The 14,408-nt window shown below is 50.8% G+C and overlaps 1 protein-coding gene across 3 annotated transcripts in view; it reads right to left on the bottom strand.

Annotated features, from left to right (window-relative positions):
• TNFRSF21 (TNF receptor superfamily member 21) overlaps window positions 1–10,215 on the bottom strand; it is a 35,041-nt gene extending 24,826 nt beyond the window's left edge. Inside the window, exons 1-3 of one of the 3 annotated variants that reach the window (XM_021529761.2) lie at window positions 10,099–10,215; window positions 3,789–4,443; window positions 1,594–2,091 (exon numbers count right to left, since the gene is read on the bottom strand). In XM_021529761.2, the coding sequence (XP_021385436.1) occupies window positions 1,594–2,091; window positions 3,789–4,443; window positions 10,099–10,152 (1,207 nt within the window). In that variant the 5' untranslated portion in view covers window positions 10,153–10,215. Of the gene's footprint in view, window positions 1–1,593; window positions 2,092–3,788; window positions 4,444–6,227; window positions 6,342–9,103; window positions 9,636–10,098 lie in introns of those variants that run through there. The other 2 variants (XM_021529762.3, XM_021529763.3) reach the window with 2 other exon arrangements.
• Window positions 10,216–14,408: the final 4,193 nt, after the last annotated feature.

Here is a 14,408-nt window from a genome sequence, read left to right as displayed (position 1 = left end):
AACACCAGGATAGAATTTAGAGCTGCACCTACTCAAAGCAGCATGGTCTGGTACCTGCAGTTGAGCATTCCTTGTCCAGTACAAACTGCTCTGCTCTGAGGTGCTTCAAGAAACAGGAAAGCATCAGAAATTCAACCAATTGGTAATTAAATCTCGGGGAAAAGGGTTACTGCAAGTTAGCAACAACCACTCGTTTCTGACCTATGAATCATGGTTAAACTTAAACCCATGTATTCCTGGCAGTGCCCATAAGCAAGGATGTCTAGTAAGTTTCTATAACTCCATTGCAGATCACTTATCACAGTCTCATGGACCATGCTTTGGGTGCCACAGATTTTAAGGACAATGGAGTGCAAAAGTTACGGGAAAAGTTATCAGAAACAGAAAAAAGTTTAAGCGCAGCCCAAGAACACAAAAGAATTAAAAGGAAACTGATAAGCAACACAAACACAAGAGAAAGCAGAAAACCAATTCCAACAAGATCTTACTGGTTGCATAAATGAATTAATGAAGGCAAACAAAGCGTAGGTCTATTAATCAGCAGGAAGGTGAAGAAAGTACATGACAGAAGACGCCCTATTCAAAACCTTCTTTGCTTTGTACTTGAGCACTCAAGGATGACTTTCATCAAGGACTGATCTCTCTTAAACCTTCCAATCTTTGTTCAATCCATTCTTTGTTTGCCACCCCCCCCCCTTGTTAAATGTGCTTTTCTAAAGGTTAACTGTGAACGGATGTTTAAGGTTGAGCAATGTCTGCACAAGATAAAAGGGAAGGTCAAAATTGCCACGGGATCTTTGCAGAGGAAGAACTGTGCATCTGACTAGGGAGATCATGGCTGCTTGGTGCTCATGGTCATAACACCATTAGTTTGTCACTGAGTTTTACAAATTTCAACTTGAAGATTACAACATGTCATCTTTAAAGTCTCATCAGAAAGTTGACAGCAAATAATCCACTAAATGAGCAGAAAACACTACCAAAAAGAGAGTCCAGGCAGACCTGACAACAGGAGCTGTACACATCCACAACTCAGCCTTTAAGGATAACCTTTCTGCCTCCAGTGTGGGCAGAGGGCTTGGGACACAAGCCAGCACTTGGGATTTAGGGCTAAGAACTGAAACTGAGGCAGTGCCAAGAGGTGGGGAATGACTCAGCCTTCCAGAAACAGACAGGGATGAGGGGATAAAGGACAACACGAAAGACAGCCAGATCCATGCCTGAGTCACGGAGAAAATAAGGACCATATGAAACAGAAGAAAAGCAGGAAGGGAAGAAAACGGGGGGGGGGGAAAGGTGCCTTCATTCAAAATCATTCTACCAATGGAAGAAGGGAAGAAGCTGGGTGAGAAGAATAAAAGCTAGAGCAAGCAGGTATCACCCCCTCCATTAATTCTTCTTTCAGGAGCAGGGAATTGGAAGGAGGAGAAACCAAGGATGAAGAAACATCTGAGGAACCATGTTTTGTGAGGGCTTTGTTCCCACTACAAGACCCACCAAATGAGGAAAGCCACAGGTCCCTGTCTGTCGGGTTGGCTCCTCCACAGCCCTGGGTTGGAGTGGGGAGGACCCCACATGGTCACTACTGCTCACCGTGCCCGTTGCAGTAATAGATCCACTTCTCTCTGTTCTGTGTGGGGGTGGTGGACTTTTTCATAATAGCTTTTTCCACAATGGCACTGGGATCTTGCCGGGGTCCCTTCTTCAGAGTCCGTGAGCTCTTTCTGACACTGCAGACCACGATCACCACCAGGACCAGCAGCAGGAACAGGACGATCATCCACGGCAAGTGCTCGTTGATGTCGAAGTGCTGGTGGACGTTCTGCGAGCCTCGCCGGGGCGGCCTGTATGGGACGCTGGGCTTCTCACCCCCCATCATCTCCAGGGATGGCTGCTTCTCCAGTGCTGGGCTGCTCTGCTTGTGCCGGTAGCTCTGGGCCTGGCCGGCGGTGCCGGAGCCCGTGAGGGTCCCGCCGATGCTGTCCGTCTCGTTGGCTGAGGTTTCGTTGTAGTACCGTGCCCGCTCCACCATGCTGCTGGACGCGCGCGGCGCTGGAGAGGGGACAAAATCGGGAACTGAAGAGTTCAGACCTGTGGGAGGAGAGGAGAGGTGAGTGCCACGGCCCTGGAGATGCGATATGGCATCACATCACGGGCTAAGACCTGCCTGAGCATCGGCTTGGCCAGCAGACAGAAACCCAACGCCAGGCAGCGAGAAAGAGTAGAGGTGAAGTTGAGGTTTGCCGCTGGGAACAGATGGGTATGGTTACAGAGGGAGCTTCAAGGTAAAACTGACCTGTGCTGGTTAAGGCTAGAGGCAGCTTAATACAAAAAATTAGTTACTAAAGGCATGTTGTCAGCCTGGGTTTGTCCCACATTCAGCATTTCTCAGAAAACCAACAACTTTGAATGAGTTGGTTTTTCTTTTTAGGTTTATGAACATTAATTTTAGGTCATTTGTGGAATTTCATATTTGGATTAAAAGTACAAAAAAACATGACAATTTGTAGGCTTAGTGTCTCTCCACTGGGTTTGTTAAGGAAGCAAAATCTCTTTTTTATCAGCTCTGCAAGCAACTGCAGATAAATCAACTAGCAATAGGTCTCTGAAGCAATCAAACTTCCCCTTAAGAGCTACCTTCCACCTTTATTGAGCCTCCTTATCAACCAACACCTCTCAGGTCCCAGCCAGATGTAAAATGCGAGCCAAAGCCTGGTGAGAATAGGAAAAAAGGCTGCAGTGGCAAAAATTACAGATTATTTTAGAAAGTCATCTTTTGCAGATTGTGTCTCATCCCAGCTGAGACAGAGAGTGGGTGTATTTGTCTGTACATGGTTTTGCCTCCAGTTTGGTTACCCAAAGCACCCTAATCAGGACACAAACAGGGAAAATGCTTCAACTTTTACATAACTGTCAACAGCTGATTTCAAAGTTCAGGAAACACCCTCCTGTACACTCCCAATGATACACCAACGTCAGGGCAAGCTTTGAGACCTAACAAAGGTGAAGTGCTGGAAGCCTACCACTGTCAACACTTCTCTGCTATTATATTTACTAACTCAGCTGCTGAGCTCATCAAAAGTTGCATTTTTAAATTAAAATGCCTAATTTGAGACACTGTAGGGAAGCTGCTCTCCAGGGAGTGCAGAATACCACCCTAAGTGGAGTCCTGCAGCACTTCTGAAACTAGCCACAGCTAAGGCATCACCATAAAGGCTGTGAGGATGAGCCACTTCCAATTAAGCAAGAGAAAGAGGAATTACACATATTAATCTTACAAGACTGTAGGAAAAAGAAGTTACAGGACAGCCCAGGCTCCTGCAGGACTGTTTCAGCAATGGTTCCCATTCAACCAATACTGTGACACAGTACAGAGTGAAATGGAGCAAGGAGAGCACAGGCACAAAAGCAGTGAATCCATCAGAGGAGGAATCTCCTTGCTGCAGGGAGACTGCAGGGGTTTTCCTGCTGCATCCCAGACCAGGTTCACCACAACTGCACAGTCTTGTGCCAGCACATCACAGAGACAGAAAAAGAGGCTGGGCAAAGCCGTGTCCTTTCGACCCAAACAGCAGGACAGCCAGAAGTTCAATCAGGACTGCAGTCTCAGTGAAAACGTTATTAAACATTGTTTAATACAAGTGAGGGCAACCCAATGCCATGAAGCAGAAGCACCACATGGGCTTTAAACCAGGTTGATTTTTAACAGCCTAACAACCAGCCCTGATCAAGGCAGGATCACAATTCCTCAGTCAAAACCACACTTATGTTTCAGGGGTGGACATTACCTTTGGGAAGATCAGCGGTTGGTGGAACTTCATAGGGCTGCTCACCCACTTCGGTGCCCAATGAAGTCAAAGCCGTGTTCGGAAGGGACGCCGGAGAGCCGCAGACATTGTCACTCTCCTTCGTCCCTGGCTTGATGACCACCATGTTTTTCGCAAAGCAGTCAGTGTAGGGTTTGCACTTCATCACACTAGAAGGCACATCAGAAAAGGTACCACGAGGGCACGGCTTGCACCTGACGTCTTCGGTCTCGGTTCCTTTCTTGCGGACGCCCCAGCCGACCGGGCACACCGTGTAAGGGACGCAGGTGTCGTTTGTCTGAAACGTACCAGACAGGCAAGTGCACTCGCGGTCGGTCAAGGCAGTACAACGAGTTTTCTCAATCATTGGCAGTTCACATGGGTTCCTACAGGGGTGGCACCGCTCTATGCCGTTCTCATGCTTGGTAAAGGTCCCATCTGGACAAGGGCTGCACTCTCTTAAGGTACTTTTCGTACAGTGCTTAGACACGTAGGTTCCTGCAGGACATTTGTCACAGGTCAGCTCTTCGTTGGTGGCACGGTCAAGGTGGCGGTACTTGCCAGGGGAGAGGCTGATGGCATTCTGCTCAGAGGTCAGCTTCGACTGACCATCAGCGGTGCCAAGGAGCATGAGCAGCTGGAAAACAAACAGGAGGTGTCAGCCAACAACTGCATGCAAATGGAGCCCTCTCTATCAACGACCCCCTGTAGGATCACATGGGATGTCCCAGAGCTGTGGGACCACAGACAAGTTATTATGGCCACAGGAGGGACCTCAGCGAGGCTGGAGTGGAACGGAACCGGTGTAGGTGGCAGCACGCTCTCCAGACACATCCCCAGCTACGATTATAATTGCTTAAACTTGACACCACACTTCTCGGTGAAACTAAGCATCATTTACACTGCAACCCTGCCAGGGTGGTAAATACTGCTAATTGTGTTTCAGCAGTACGTGCTACCTGGCCACCCCAGGAGAATTCAGACCAGCTTTGCATTTCAAGGCTGAGAGGCTGCAGCACGAGGCAGGAGCTCACTGACAAGACAAAAAACACATGCAGATGGCAGCTCTGACCTGTAAAACTTTCCTTCCCTATTTGTTAATCTGCACTTGTTCAAATAGTTACCTTTCTGAGTAAGACAAACCAGGATGAAATCCAGGCTAGCGTCTGTTTCTGGGCTATTTCTCAGTTCCTCTGCCTTTCCACGATTTTTTATGACCTGGTGCAAGTGTTGGGTTTGGCAAGACCACAAGGGATGTTCTGCTTTGAGCCTCCAACCACATCTGAACCCACTCTGAACAAGCTGCATTAGCAACAGGAGAAAAAACCTGGTGCTATTTTTACGCTCTTCAAGGAACTCTGTGTAACTCAGCTTCTCATTGCATCAGACACAGGTAAAAGGACACCAGCTTTTAGACACTGAACTGGAAGCAACTGGGCTTTGCTATAAATCCATCTCTGTCTACTGACCTCCAATCCCAAAGCTGTATTCCCTTAATTCCTTTGCAATGATGCTTCTCCACCCCAAAGAGAACCTCCATCTATCAAGAAGTATCCCTGCTTCCTCCAGAAGACCTCTGGTCCATGGATTTAATGTCATTTATAACAGCAGAGATAAGTCAGCAAGAACAAAAGGCATATCAAAAGAAAGGCGAACACAACCTCACACAGCATGCAAAGCAATAGGAAACACGTTTCCAAACAGCCACAGGCTAAGTTTGGAGGGACAGAGGGAACAAGTCACTGTTATCTTGAATTTTCAAACATTTTCTACACTGAAGGTAAAAAGACCAAAGATCCTAATGCTGCTCAGCTGCAGAACCAAGCACATAAATCACTTGGCTGTGTTATACAATCCATCGCCTCTTGCTCTGCTACCTATTCTGGGCTATCAGCCAACAAGAATATATTCAGAAGGAAAAAAAAAAAAAATAGAAAAGGTTCCCAACAACATGACTCTGCAGAAGGCACATAGCAGCAGAGCCGCAAGCTGCGCCGCATCATTTTTGGTGCAGTCTGTCGCTTCCTGGAAACACACAGCACATTTCTGTTTCACCTGCTAAATAATTTACAGCTTGGGATTTGTACAAAACACTTAATTTTTTTTTTTTTAATTTAGTTTTCTGCCCCTGAAGCAGCAATTACAGAGCAGGCAGAAGCAGGCAAGCCCGCAGGAGCTGACGAGGATCCTGCAGTGGCTAGACTAATTACAGCACGTCAAATTAAAAAGCGGGACTGCCCTGGCAGGCAGCAAAGGCTTACAGGATGCATTTTACTTTTCCCCTCCCCTAAGACATGATTTAACTAAGTGCTTAGCTGGCTCTAAGAAAACCTGCCACCCTCCCCTGTAATCTCCATGACGAATTCCTGAATTAGCAAACTGGCTCTTAAGGTGACAGGAGGGGTCACCTGTGTTACTCACCCTGCTCCCGTGCCAGCGCCGAGCAGGACAGGGTGACGGGAGAGACAGGACAGGCAGTGGCTCTTCTGCCTCACCAAGAGTGAGCTGTGTGCTGCTGTCTCAGATCCTGATTTCTCGCCCTGCATCAAGCTAGACTTGGGAAACCCGTGGACAGCCCTGCTACAAGCATGTGCCATGGGTTCCCTCCTGTTCTCCCCATTCCAGCATCTTCCCATCCCTCACCCGGGCAACCAAAGCCTGTAATAGCACTAGGTTTGAGTTGGCTTTTTTGAGGTTTTTTTAAAACCCTATCTCAAGAAAAGCAGTGTTGGTATTTTTGAACATCTCAAGATCTTCAGCTGCACATGCATTTCCAAGGGAGAACAGCAAGTTCCAGTGGGGGATGGCTAAGCAGCATTGAGCATCTGCTATTTATTCAGACTGGCATTTCTGCTCTCTAAAATAATCCAACTGCTCAGGTTTTGCAGCACCCAGATCTCTGAAAGCAAAGGCCAGGAGAGGAGGACATCTTCAGCAAAAAGGAGTGTCTCCTGGTTTGTCTCTCACCCTCAGGGCTGCCCAGCAGCACACAGACCTGGACCCTTCTGGCTGACACTCCCAGTTCCAGTGGAAAAAGCAAGTAAAGTAATGAAGTGAGCTCTGCTGAGCCACTGCACTCCATTTCATTACTCTGCTACCAAAGGAAGTGTAGAGGGTAACAAAAAAAAACACAGAAAAAACCACAATGGGTGCAAGACAACACTAAAGAGCAGACTTGGTTTCAGCGATGCTCTCCATGCCCCATACAGGAACAAAGAAGGGCTTTTAATGGGATGGGGTCCCTTTCCAAAAGGGTCAAGCAGGACAGAGTGGCTACAAGCCAGAAGAGCATCCCCAACTCAGGACCAACACCCTGTACCACCTGGGCAAAGGCACCTCCCAGCCACCTTCACCTGTTTCAGCACATGAAGACTTTATGGTGTGTGGAAATGTGATCAGCCTGAGGAACACCATCATTCTGGCCTCCTCACACCAGGAAACACTCAGACAAGGGGACCTCCACATTCAGCTGCAAACAAAACCCTTGAGGCAGTGGCTCCCCACAGCTGGTGTGGGCACGACCCACCTCAGCACCACCCAGCTTGATGACTCCATCTCAGAAGGTGCCTCTGTGCTGTGCTCCCATCACCCTTTTGCAATAACTGTGCTGCAAGGAGACCTGACGGGCAATCTGCACAGGAGACAGCTCTTAGGGCAGGTGGGAGCACAAACTGCTCTGGCATGTGCAGAGGATGCAGCCCTAAACACCCGAGAAACCCGGTCCAGTGGTTGGCATACCTGCCCATGGCAGGGGTTTTGGGACTAAATGATCTTTAAAGTCCCTTCCAACCCAAAGCCATTTGTGATTCCATGAATACAGCATCTCCTTCAGGGACTCAAACCTGCACAGTGAGTCAAAACACCAGCAGAAAGCTGGTGAATCAACTTGCTGTCCTGGAATTTGTGTCCTAAAATGCTGCAACACTGAGATTGTCATAACCTCAGGTTGTGTACAGTGCTGCCCTGCTGCCGGACTTGTGGGGACACAGAAATAAATCAAAAACAAAGGTAAAAATTAAAAAAAATTAAAACAACCCAAAACACGAACCACAGATAAACACAGGGCACTTGATCTTGGTAAAGAAGAGCAGGAGCAGAGACCTGCAAGTGAGCAGGGACCAACAATGCTAAAACTGATACTCTGGGAATGGTTTTCAAGCAAAACCAGCAGAATTTGGTAGAAATGGCAGCTGGCTCTGTGGCATTGCCTTGGCACAGGTTTGGGATGAGCTGCACTGCCTGCCGCCCTTCCCAGAGGTCAGCTGCACCCTTTGTCGACACTACTGGGAAAGTGTTTGCAACATTAAAGTAAAAGAAATAAACACATAAAAACACCAGAAAGACAAATAAATTGGTCTGGAAGTTTTACGGTAACTTGGCAGACTGAAGGAGCAAACGTCCTGGCCTGATCACTGTAAAAAGTATCAAATTACTTAGTCCAAAAAAAGTTGCCTGTGAGGAGAGTACTGAAAAGTAAGGCAAATTTCTGCTTCTTGCAACATGACCAGCTATTTCAGCTGGTTTGGGGTTTGTGAAATGAGAGTCTGGGACTCACTGCTCAGCAGTTCCTTTACTCCATCTCAAGAGCGAAACACAGGGAGTGAAGTGAGCCAGAACAGCAGCACCACAACATCTGGACCCCATGAAGGAAAACCCAGCACCCAACCCCGCAGCCAGCACGGACCAGAGCTCGGGAGCATCCCTGCCAGACACGGCTTTGCTCCAAACAAATGAAATCCACCATCTTTCCAAAAGCCCCAAGCTGAAGTAAGGTGATGTCGTTCTGGTTTTCCAGGCAAGAGTAGTGGGGGAGATGGTGGAAACTACTTTGCAGAAGTCAGTGGGGTCCAAAAAATCCACCAAGCAAATGAAATCACAGCCAACACCAGCCCCACACAACTGCTGCCAAGCTGCTACTGCTCCAAAACCCAGCAGCCAGCCAAATTTGGGATTGCTGTACTAGAAGACCCACAAGCTATCCCTTTGAACATACTTCCTCTGGGCTGGAAACACATGAACTCCTTGTGTGACCAAAAGGAGATGCCCAAAATGTTGAAGGCATTGGATGAAATGCCAAAGAGGATCCTGCCAGCTCACAAGCAAATAGCAATTTTGCCTTGCTTGCTTGTATAATCACACGCATACACAGGAGTGAGAACACACTCACACAAGTAACATACATGTGTATTTGCTGAGAGTCTTGCTTCATGCCCCAAAATTGTTGCTGTATTTCCCCACACCTTTATATCACTCTTTTTTTCCATCTCTTCCCTCTATACCCACCGTTCCCAACTGACCTCCAGGATCCCAGCTGGAGCTGCATATCTCAAAGTCCCCATCAGCATCTCATCTTCCAGACGTGCAGCAGCACTGGCTTCTCCCGGCTCGCTTTTCCCAGCGGGAATCCAGTGCTCGGGAGCGCCCAGCCAGCACCAAGCACGGACCCCGTCTGGTCCGCCACTGCGCCAAGTTCCCCTTCGCCTCCAGAGCAACGAGTCTGTTTCCTGGCTAATGCCCTTCCAGCTTCAGATTATTTGTTGTTTACTCGGATTCCTGTCGAGCCAGCGCCAGCTTGCTCAGATCCACCTTGAGTTCAAGAGCAAGTGCTCCCCTGGGTTACACAACCCAGCCGCAGCAGCTGCGGCGTCTGCCTGACACACCGAATTACTGTCTCTCCCCAAAGAGACGGGATGCAGCCCTAGAGCGCCGATTGGGAAGTGCCCTACCTGGGAAGGTAAAAGGGGAGATAAAGCTGCCGGAAAACACTTCCGCGATAAGTCAGGGGAGCTGCCTGCCATTCCTAGCGGGGAGTTTTACTGCCTGTCCAAAGGGTGGCAAGAACAGCAGCTGCGGAGGGAGGGAGGGAGGGATGGACGGATGGATGGATCCCTCTCCAGCGCCGAGCTCCCGGCGCAGCGCAGAGAGCAGAGAGGGGATCCGCTCAGCTGCGGCCGTGCGGCACAGCCCGGCTGGGGGATGCCGCCGCCTGCGCTAGCAGGGATGGAGAGGATGGATATCGCAGGGAATATCGCACCTAGCCGGCGTCCCCTGCCGGGACCCGAGGCCGGAGCGGGCAGCAGCCCCGGGGAGGGCGCAGCGGAGCCCCGCACAGCCGCCGGCAGGCGGAGCGGGGTCCGCAGGACACCCGAGCACCCTCCCGTCCTGCCCGGCTGCCCCAGGCGGGGCAGGAGGCGCGGGCGGGCAGCCCCGCACTGCAGCACATCCCCACCCACGCCGCGGCCACGCGGACGCCGCGCGGGCACGGACGGATCCCCGCGCTCCGCGCACTCACCGCGAGGATGCCGGCGAACCCGGCGGAGCTCCGGCTCGCCGCGGCGGCCCCCATGGTGGCGGGGCCGGGGCTGCGGGCGAGGCGCTGCCCGAGCGGCCGCGCTGCCTCAGGCGGCGGGGCGCGGGGCCGGCGGCGGCCGGGCGCCCATGGCGGGGGCCGGGCCGGGCCGGGCCGGGGCCGGGGCCGGGGCCGGGCCGGGCCGGGCGGGGCGGGGGCCCAGCCGCGCTCCCACCTGCCCTGCCCTGCCCTGCTGCGGGGCCGCCGCGCGCGCTCTGCCGCGGGGGCGGCGCGCGCGTGGGGGCGGCGCGCGGGGCCGGGGCGGGGCCGGCGCTGGCGTCACCCGCCCGCGCGCCCGGCGCGCTCCCGCGCGCGGCCCCCGCCGCGGGCGCGCGCCCCGCCCGGGCCCGGGCGCGGCCCCGCGAGCGCGGAGGTCGCGGCCGCGCGCGGGTGCTCGGCACCGCGACATCGCCGGGGAGACCCGTGCGGGGCTTCGTTCCCGTGTGCTCCGGTGTCCGAAATACAGGGAAGAGCTGTTTCACAGAAGGGGTGGTGAGGAGCTCCATCCCTGCCTCATCCCTCATCCCGAGGCCAGCTTGGACAGGTCTCTGAGCAGCCTGGCCTAGTGGGTGGCATCCCTTCTGTTGGAATGGGAGCTGGAACTAGACAGCCTTTAAATGTCCGTTCCAACCTAAACCACTCTGTGACTCTTAGCACATTCCCGGTGGTGGAGGAATTTACCAGGGAACAGACACATCCCTCCGTGGAGGAGGATTAGCTGGATGCTGAGGGTGGCTGCAGCATAGCCAGTGCCCTCACCGCCCATCTTGCAGCATCTAAGCAGGGTGGGCAGAGCAGGGTGATGGTCACAGTGTCCATCCATACCTGTGGCAAGTGATGGAAACAGGTTCAGGTTTGTCCAGGGCATCAGAGGAAACAGGAGATGGGGCCAGAGTCGGACTGGAAAGGATGCAACATCTGTCCAAGGTCCTTACAGGAAACGGGAACTGAGGTGAGATTTCAACATCGTTCTGAAGTCTGACCAGGAGACCAGGGCACCCCCAGGTACGGCTGATCAGGGCCTTCAAGGTTTATGAGTGCTGCAAATCAAGGCTGTTTATGACTCTCTACATTGCTGGTTATCTATTGAGAAAAACACTCAAACACCTGATTTCCAGAGCCTGCAGAAGTCCTTGTGACCAAACAGTCACCTTCTGGAGATGTTCTGAAGGCGAATGAACCAAGGGAGAGAGTTTCAGTGCCATGCCAAAGGAAACAGCACAGAACTTATAAATTCCCATCTATTAAAGTGGTGGTGGTGGGGGGGCAGGGGGAAATGTGGTGCTCTTGCTCTAAAGAAGTGTGGATTCTATCCAAGCCCTTCTGAAGCTCACAAGAAGCCTCATTCTGGTTCCATGGAGTTTTGAGTCCAGCTAGAAAGCTCCTCTCCCAGACAAAGTGGAGTTTTTCTCCCCATGCTTTCTCCATCTCTAATGCTGGAAGGGAGTTGGAGAGGAGTAATGACCCTTGGGAGCCTGGGAATGAGTCTGGAGAGCTTCCCTCCCAGAGCTGGGGTGTCAGTGGCAGGACTGCTGTTCCCAGGGGGAAATAAGACCGAGTGTGTCACATGTGCAGAGAGAAGATGTTCCTCCACAGCTGGCTGTGCTGCTGTGCAAGTGCTGCAGAGCTGTTTTGGGCTTTGCCTTCCCTCGGGGTCCCCAAACCACATGCTCTTCCCAGGAGGTCAACAAAAGGGAGCCTCATCCCAAAGAGAGATCAAAATGCAAACCAAGACACAGTGAAGTTGTTCAAAAGAAATGGGATGCCCATCGCTGCTTTTAATTCAAAATAAATTGGGCAAATAATAGGCAATAACACAACTGGGTTAACACCAGGCTCATGGATGGTGTAGTGAATTTCAATTTTAAGAATGTGTAGCTCTCCGATGAAATACAGGGCAATTCTGGTGCAGGGCTAAGTGGCCTGGTTGTGTCTGGGCTAGAATAGGGTTTGAAATGCCCCAACAGCACCAACCCACCCTGGGTCCATCAGCACTCCGAGGGGCAGCATTAAGATTGTATTAGGGAAAAGCAGAAAAATAATCATCTGGAGGACAGAGTGACTCAGGGGATTGGCAATAAGATGGATCATGTTACTGATTTGGAATGGATTCCAATTAGTTACATCCGCTTTTAATTATTATTATTTATACAGAACCTAAAGGCAGTCCACAGATAATCCAAAAATGCACGGGCTGATCTGTAAATCCCCCGTCCTTCCCCCCCTCACAGCCCTTGCAATGACAAACCCCAGTCACGCTGCCTGGACTGGTTCATACTGGCTGGGATGTAAATTACTTATTAGTGACCAGCTTGCTGCTTCTCCACTTTTGTCACTCTTTGAGAGGAAAATAGAGAACGGGTGACTGATGTCGGAGTTTCGTGTCAAGTGTTTTTGTTGGAAGCAGCAGCAGCTCAAGAAGTTCCTCCTCGCCTCCCTGCATTCGGTTCCTTTTTCCCCCTTGTGCCACCCCATGAGTCATACAAATACACCCAGGTCAGTGAACTGGTAATTTTGCAAAACAAGGAGAGTTTTTTTAATCAGGTGAAACTCACTGCTCATGTTAACCAAAGACTGCTGGGTCTTTGCTAAGCTGGTGGTAGGAGCCCGAGTAGGCATCCACTGATCTCGTTTGCCACCAGAAATCATCATCTCTCCAAAAGCAAGGCGTCTTGTCTTGTGAGGAAAGCCAGTGCTCCTGCTTAGTCACCTGAGACTTATTCAAGCCTATTCATGAAATGGGGGGAATTGTCTTGTCAAGAGAAGTTATTTGGGAAATTTTGAAGAATACGCCACAGAACTATGGAATTACAGAATGGTTTGGGTTGGAAAGGAACTTAAAAATCATCTATTTCCAACCCTCTGCCATGGGCAGGAACAGCTTCCACTAGACCAGATTACCCAAGACCCTATCCAGCCAGGCCTGGAACACTTCTGAGAATGGGGCACCATCACTTGTTTCACCCTGTAGAAACAAACATTCCAGGAAGAGATTTCTCATCCCTGACTTGCACTAGAAGCTGCCAGGATAATGGGGCAGACATAATTTCCCTTCAGAGTGTTTCATTCTCTGTACATGGACCATTGCTTCCACATCTCCCATAGAAACAGAACATTTATGTGTTGGTGTTGTTGTTATGGGAAAGTAGCTGCTGCATGGGAAATTTGTGACTCCAGTTCATATAGAAACCACAATTACAACTTGCATTAACATGAATTGGGAAGTTAAATCAACAAAGCCCATAGACTTCCCTGGGTGAGGGAAAGGAGAGTTTGGGTGGGCGTTCTCACCCTTTTGACCCTCCCTATGATCTCCAGGAAACTGGGAAGGGAAATGTCTACCGAGAGCAGATGTTCCCAGCAGGAATATATAGATATATACACACACACACAGACATACATACAAAACCAGAGTCATTTCAAGCCAGGTGTGTTATCACTGATGGGTTTCCTGACTCAAGAAGCCCATGGGATTTCATGGCCAGGCACCAGGAGCCAGGGGTGGCAGATGGGGAGTGAAGTGTGGCAGTGTTGGGTGGAGGCTTGGTTGCCATCACACCTGAGCTGGTCTCTCTTCTGGAAAGGGTGGATGCACAGCTGGAGAGCCTGTTTTCCCAGAGGATTTTCAGAAAGGAGAAGGAGCATCTGATGGCCAGGCTAAAGGCATGAACACCACCTTAGCCCTGTGCCCAGGGCTGTGAGATAACCAGCAGGTGGGATGGGAAGGTGAGGACCCTGCTGAAATGCAGGTGGCCCTGCATCTTCTCCCCTGGTGAGATCAGGGGGTGATGCTCATGAGGCTGGCATCTCACATCCTTCCCAGGTCACTGACTCTCTGTAAAGAAGTTTCCTCCCTGTCCCCCAAGTCATGCAAGTGCTGTCAAGCAGGACAACTTTCATCTGACAGCCACAGCTGCCTGCATGCCTGGTTTGGTGCATGTGCAACAAGCCCAGCAGCCACATCTGCACCTCTCCAAGTTAAAATAATGGATGCATTTGAAGTCTCTTGTTTTGGGGTTTTATCCCTTTGGAGTCTTGTTTTGCAGGAGGTCCTTTGGCTCAGCTGCAAGGTGAGGTCTGGATACAGAAGCCTGAACACTTATTAACCTCAGCAAAAGCACTGTGACTCTGGGCACCTCATCCAGTGCCCTCATTGACCTCCCTCCTCCCTTCCTCATCCCTTTCCTTCTCCTTGGTGCAAGTGCTCTGGGGTTGAGGCTTGAACAGTGCCTAACAAAGCCAATCCTTTCTCT

The sequence above is a fragment of the Lonchura striata genome, chromosome 3, assembly GCF_046129695.1.
Source record: "Lonchura striata isolate bLonStr1 chromosome 3, bLonStr1.mat, whole genome shotgun sequence".
Classification (NCBI taxonomy): Eukaryota; Metazoa; Chordata; class Aves; order Passeriformes; family Estrildidae; genus Lonchura; species Lonchura striata.
Note: the sequence above shows the minus strand (reverse complement) of the source record. Positions and strands in the feature narration are given on the sequence as shown.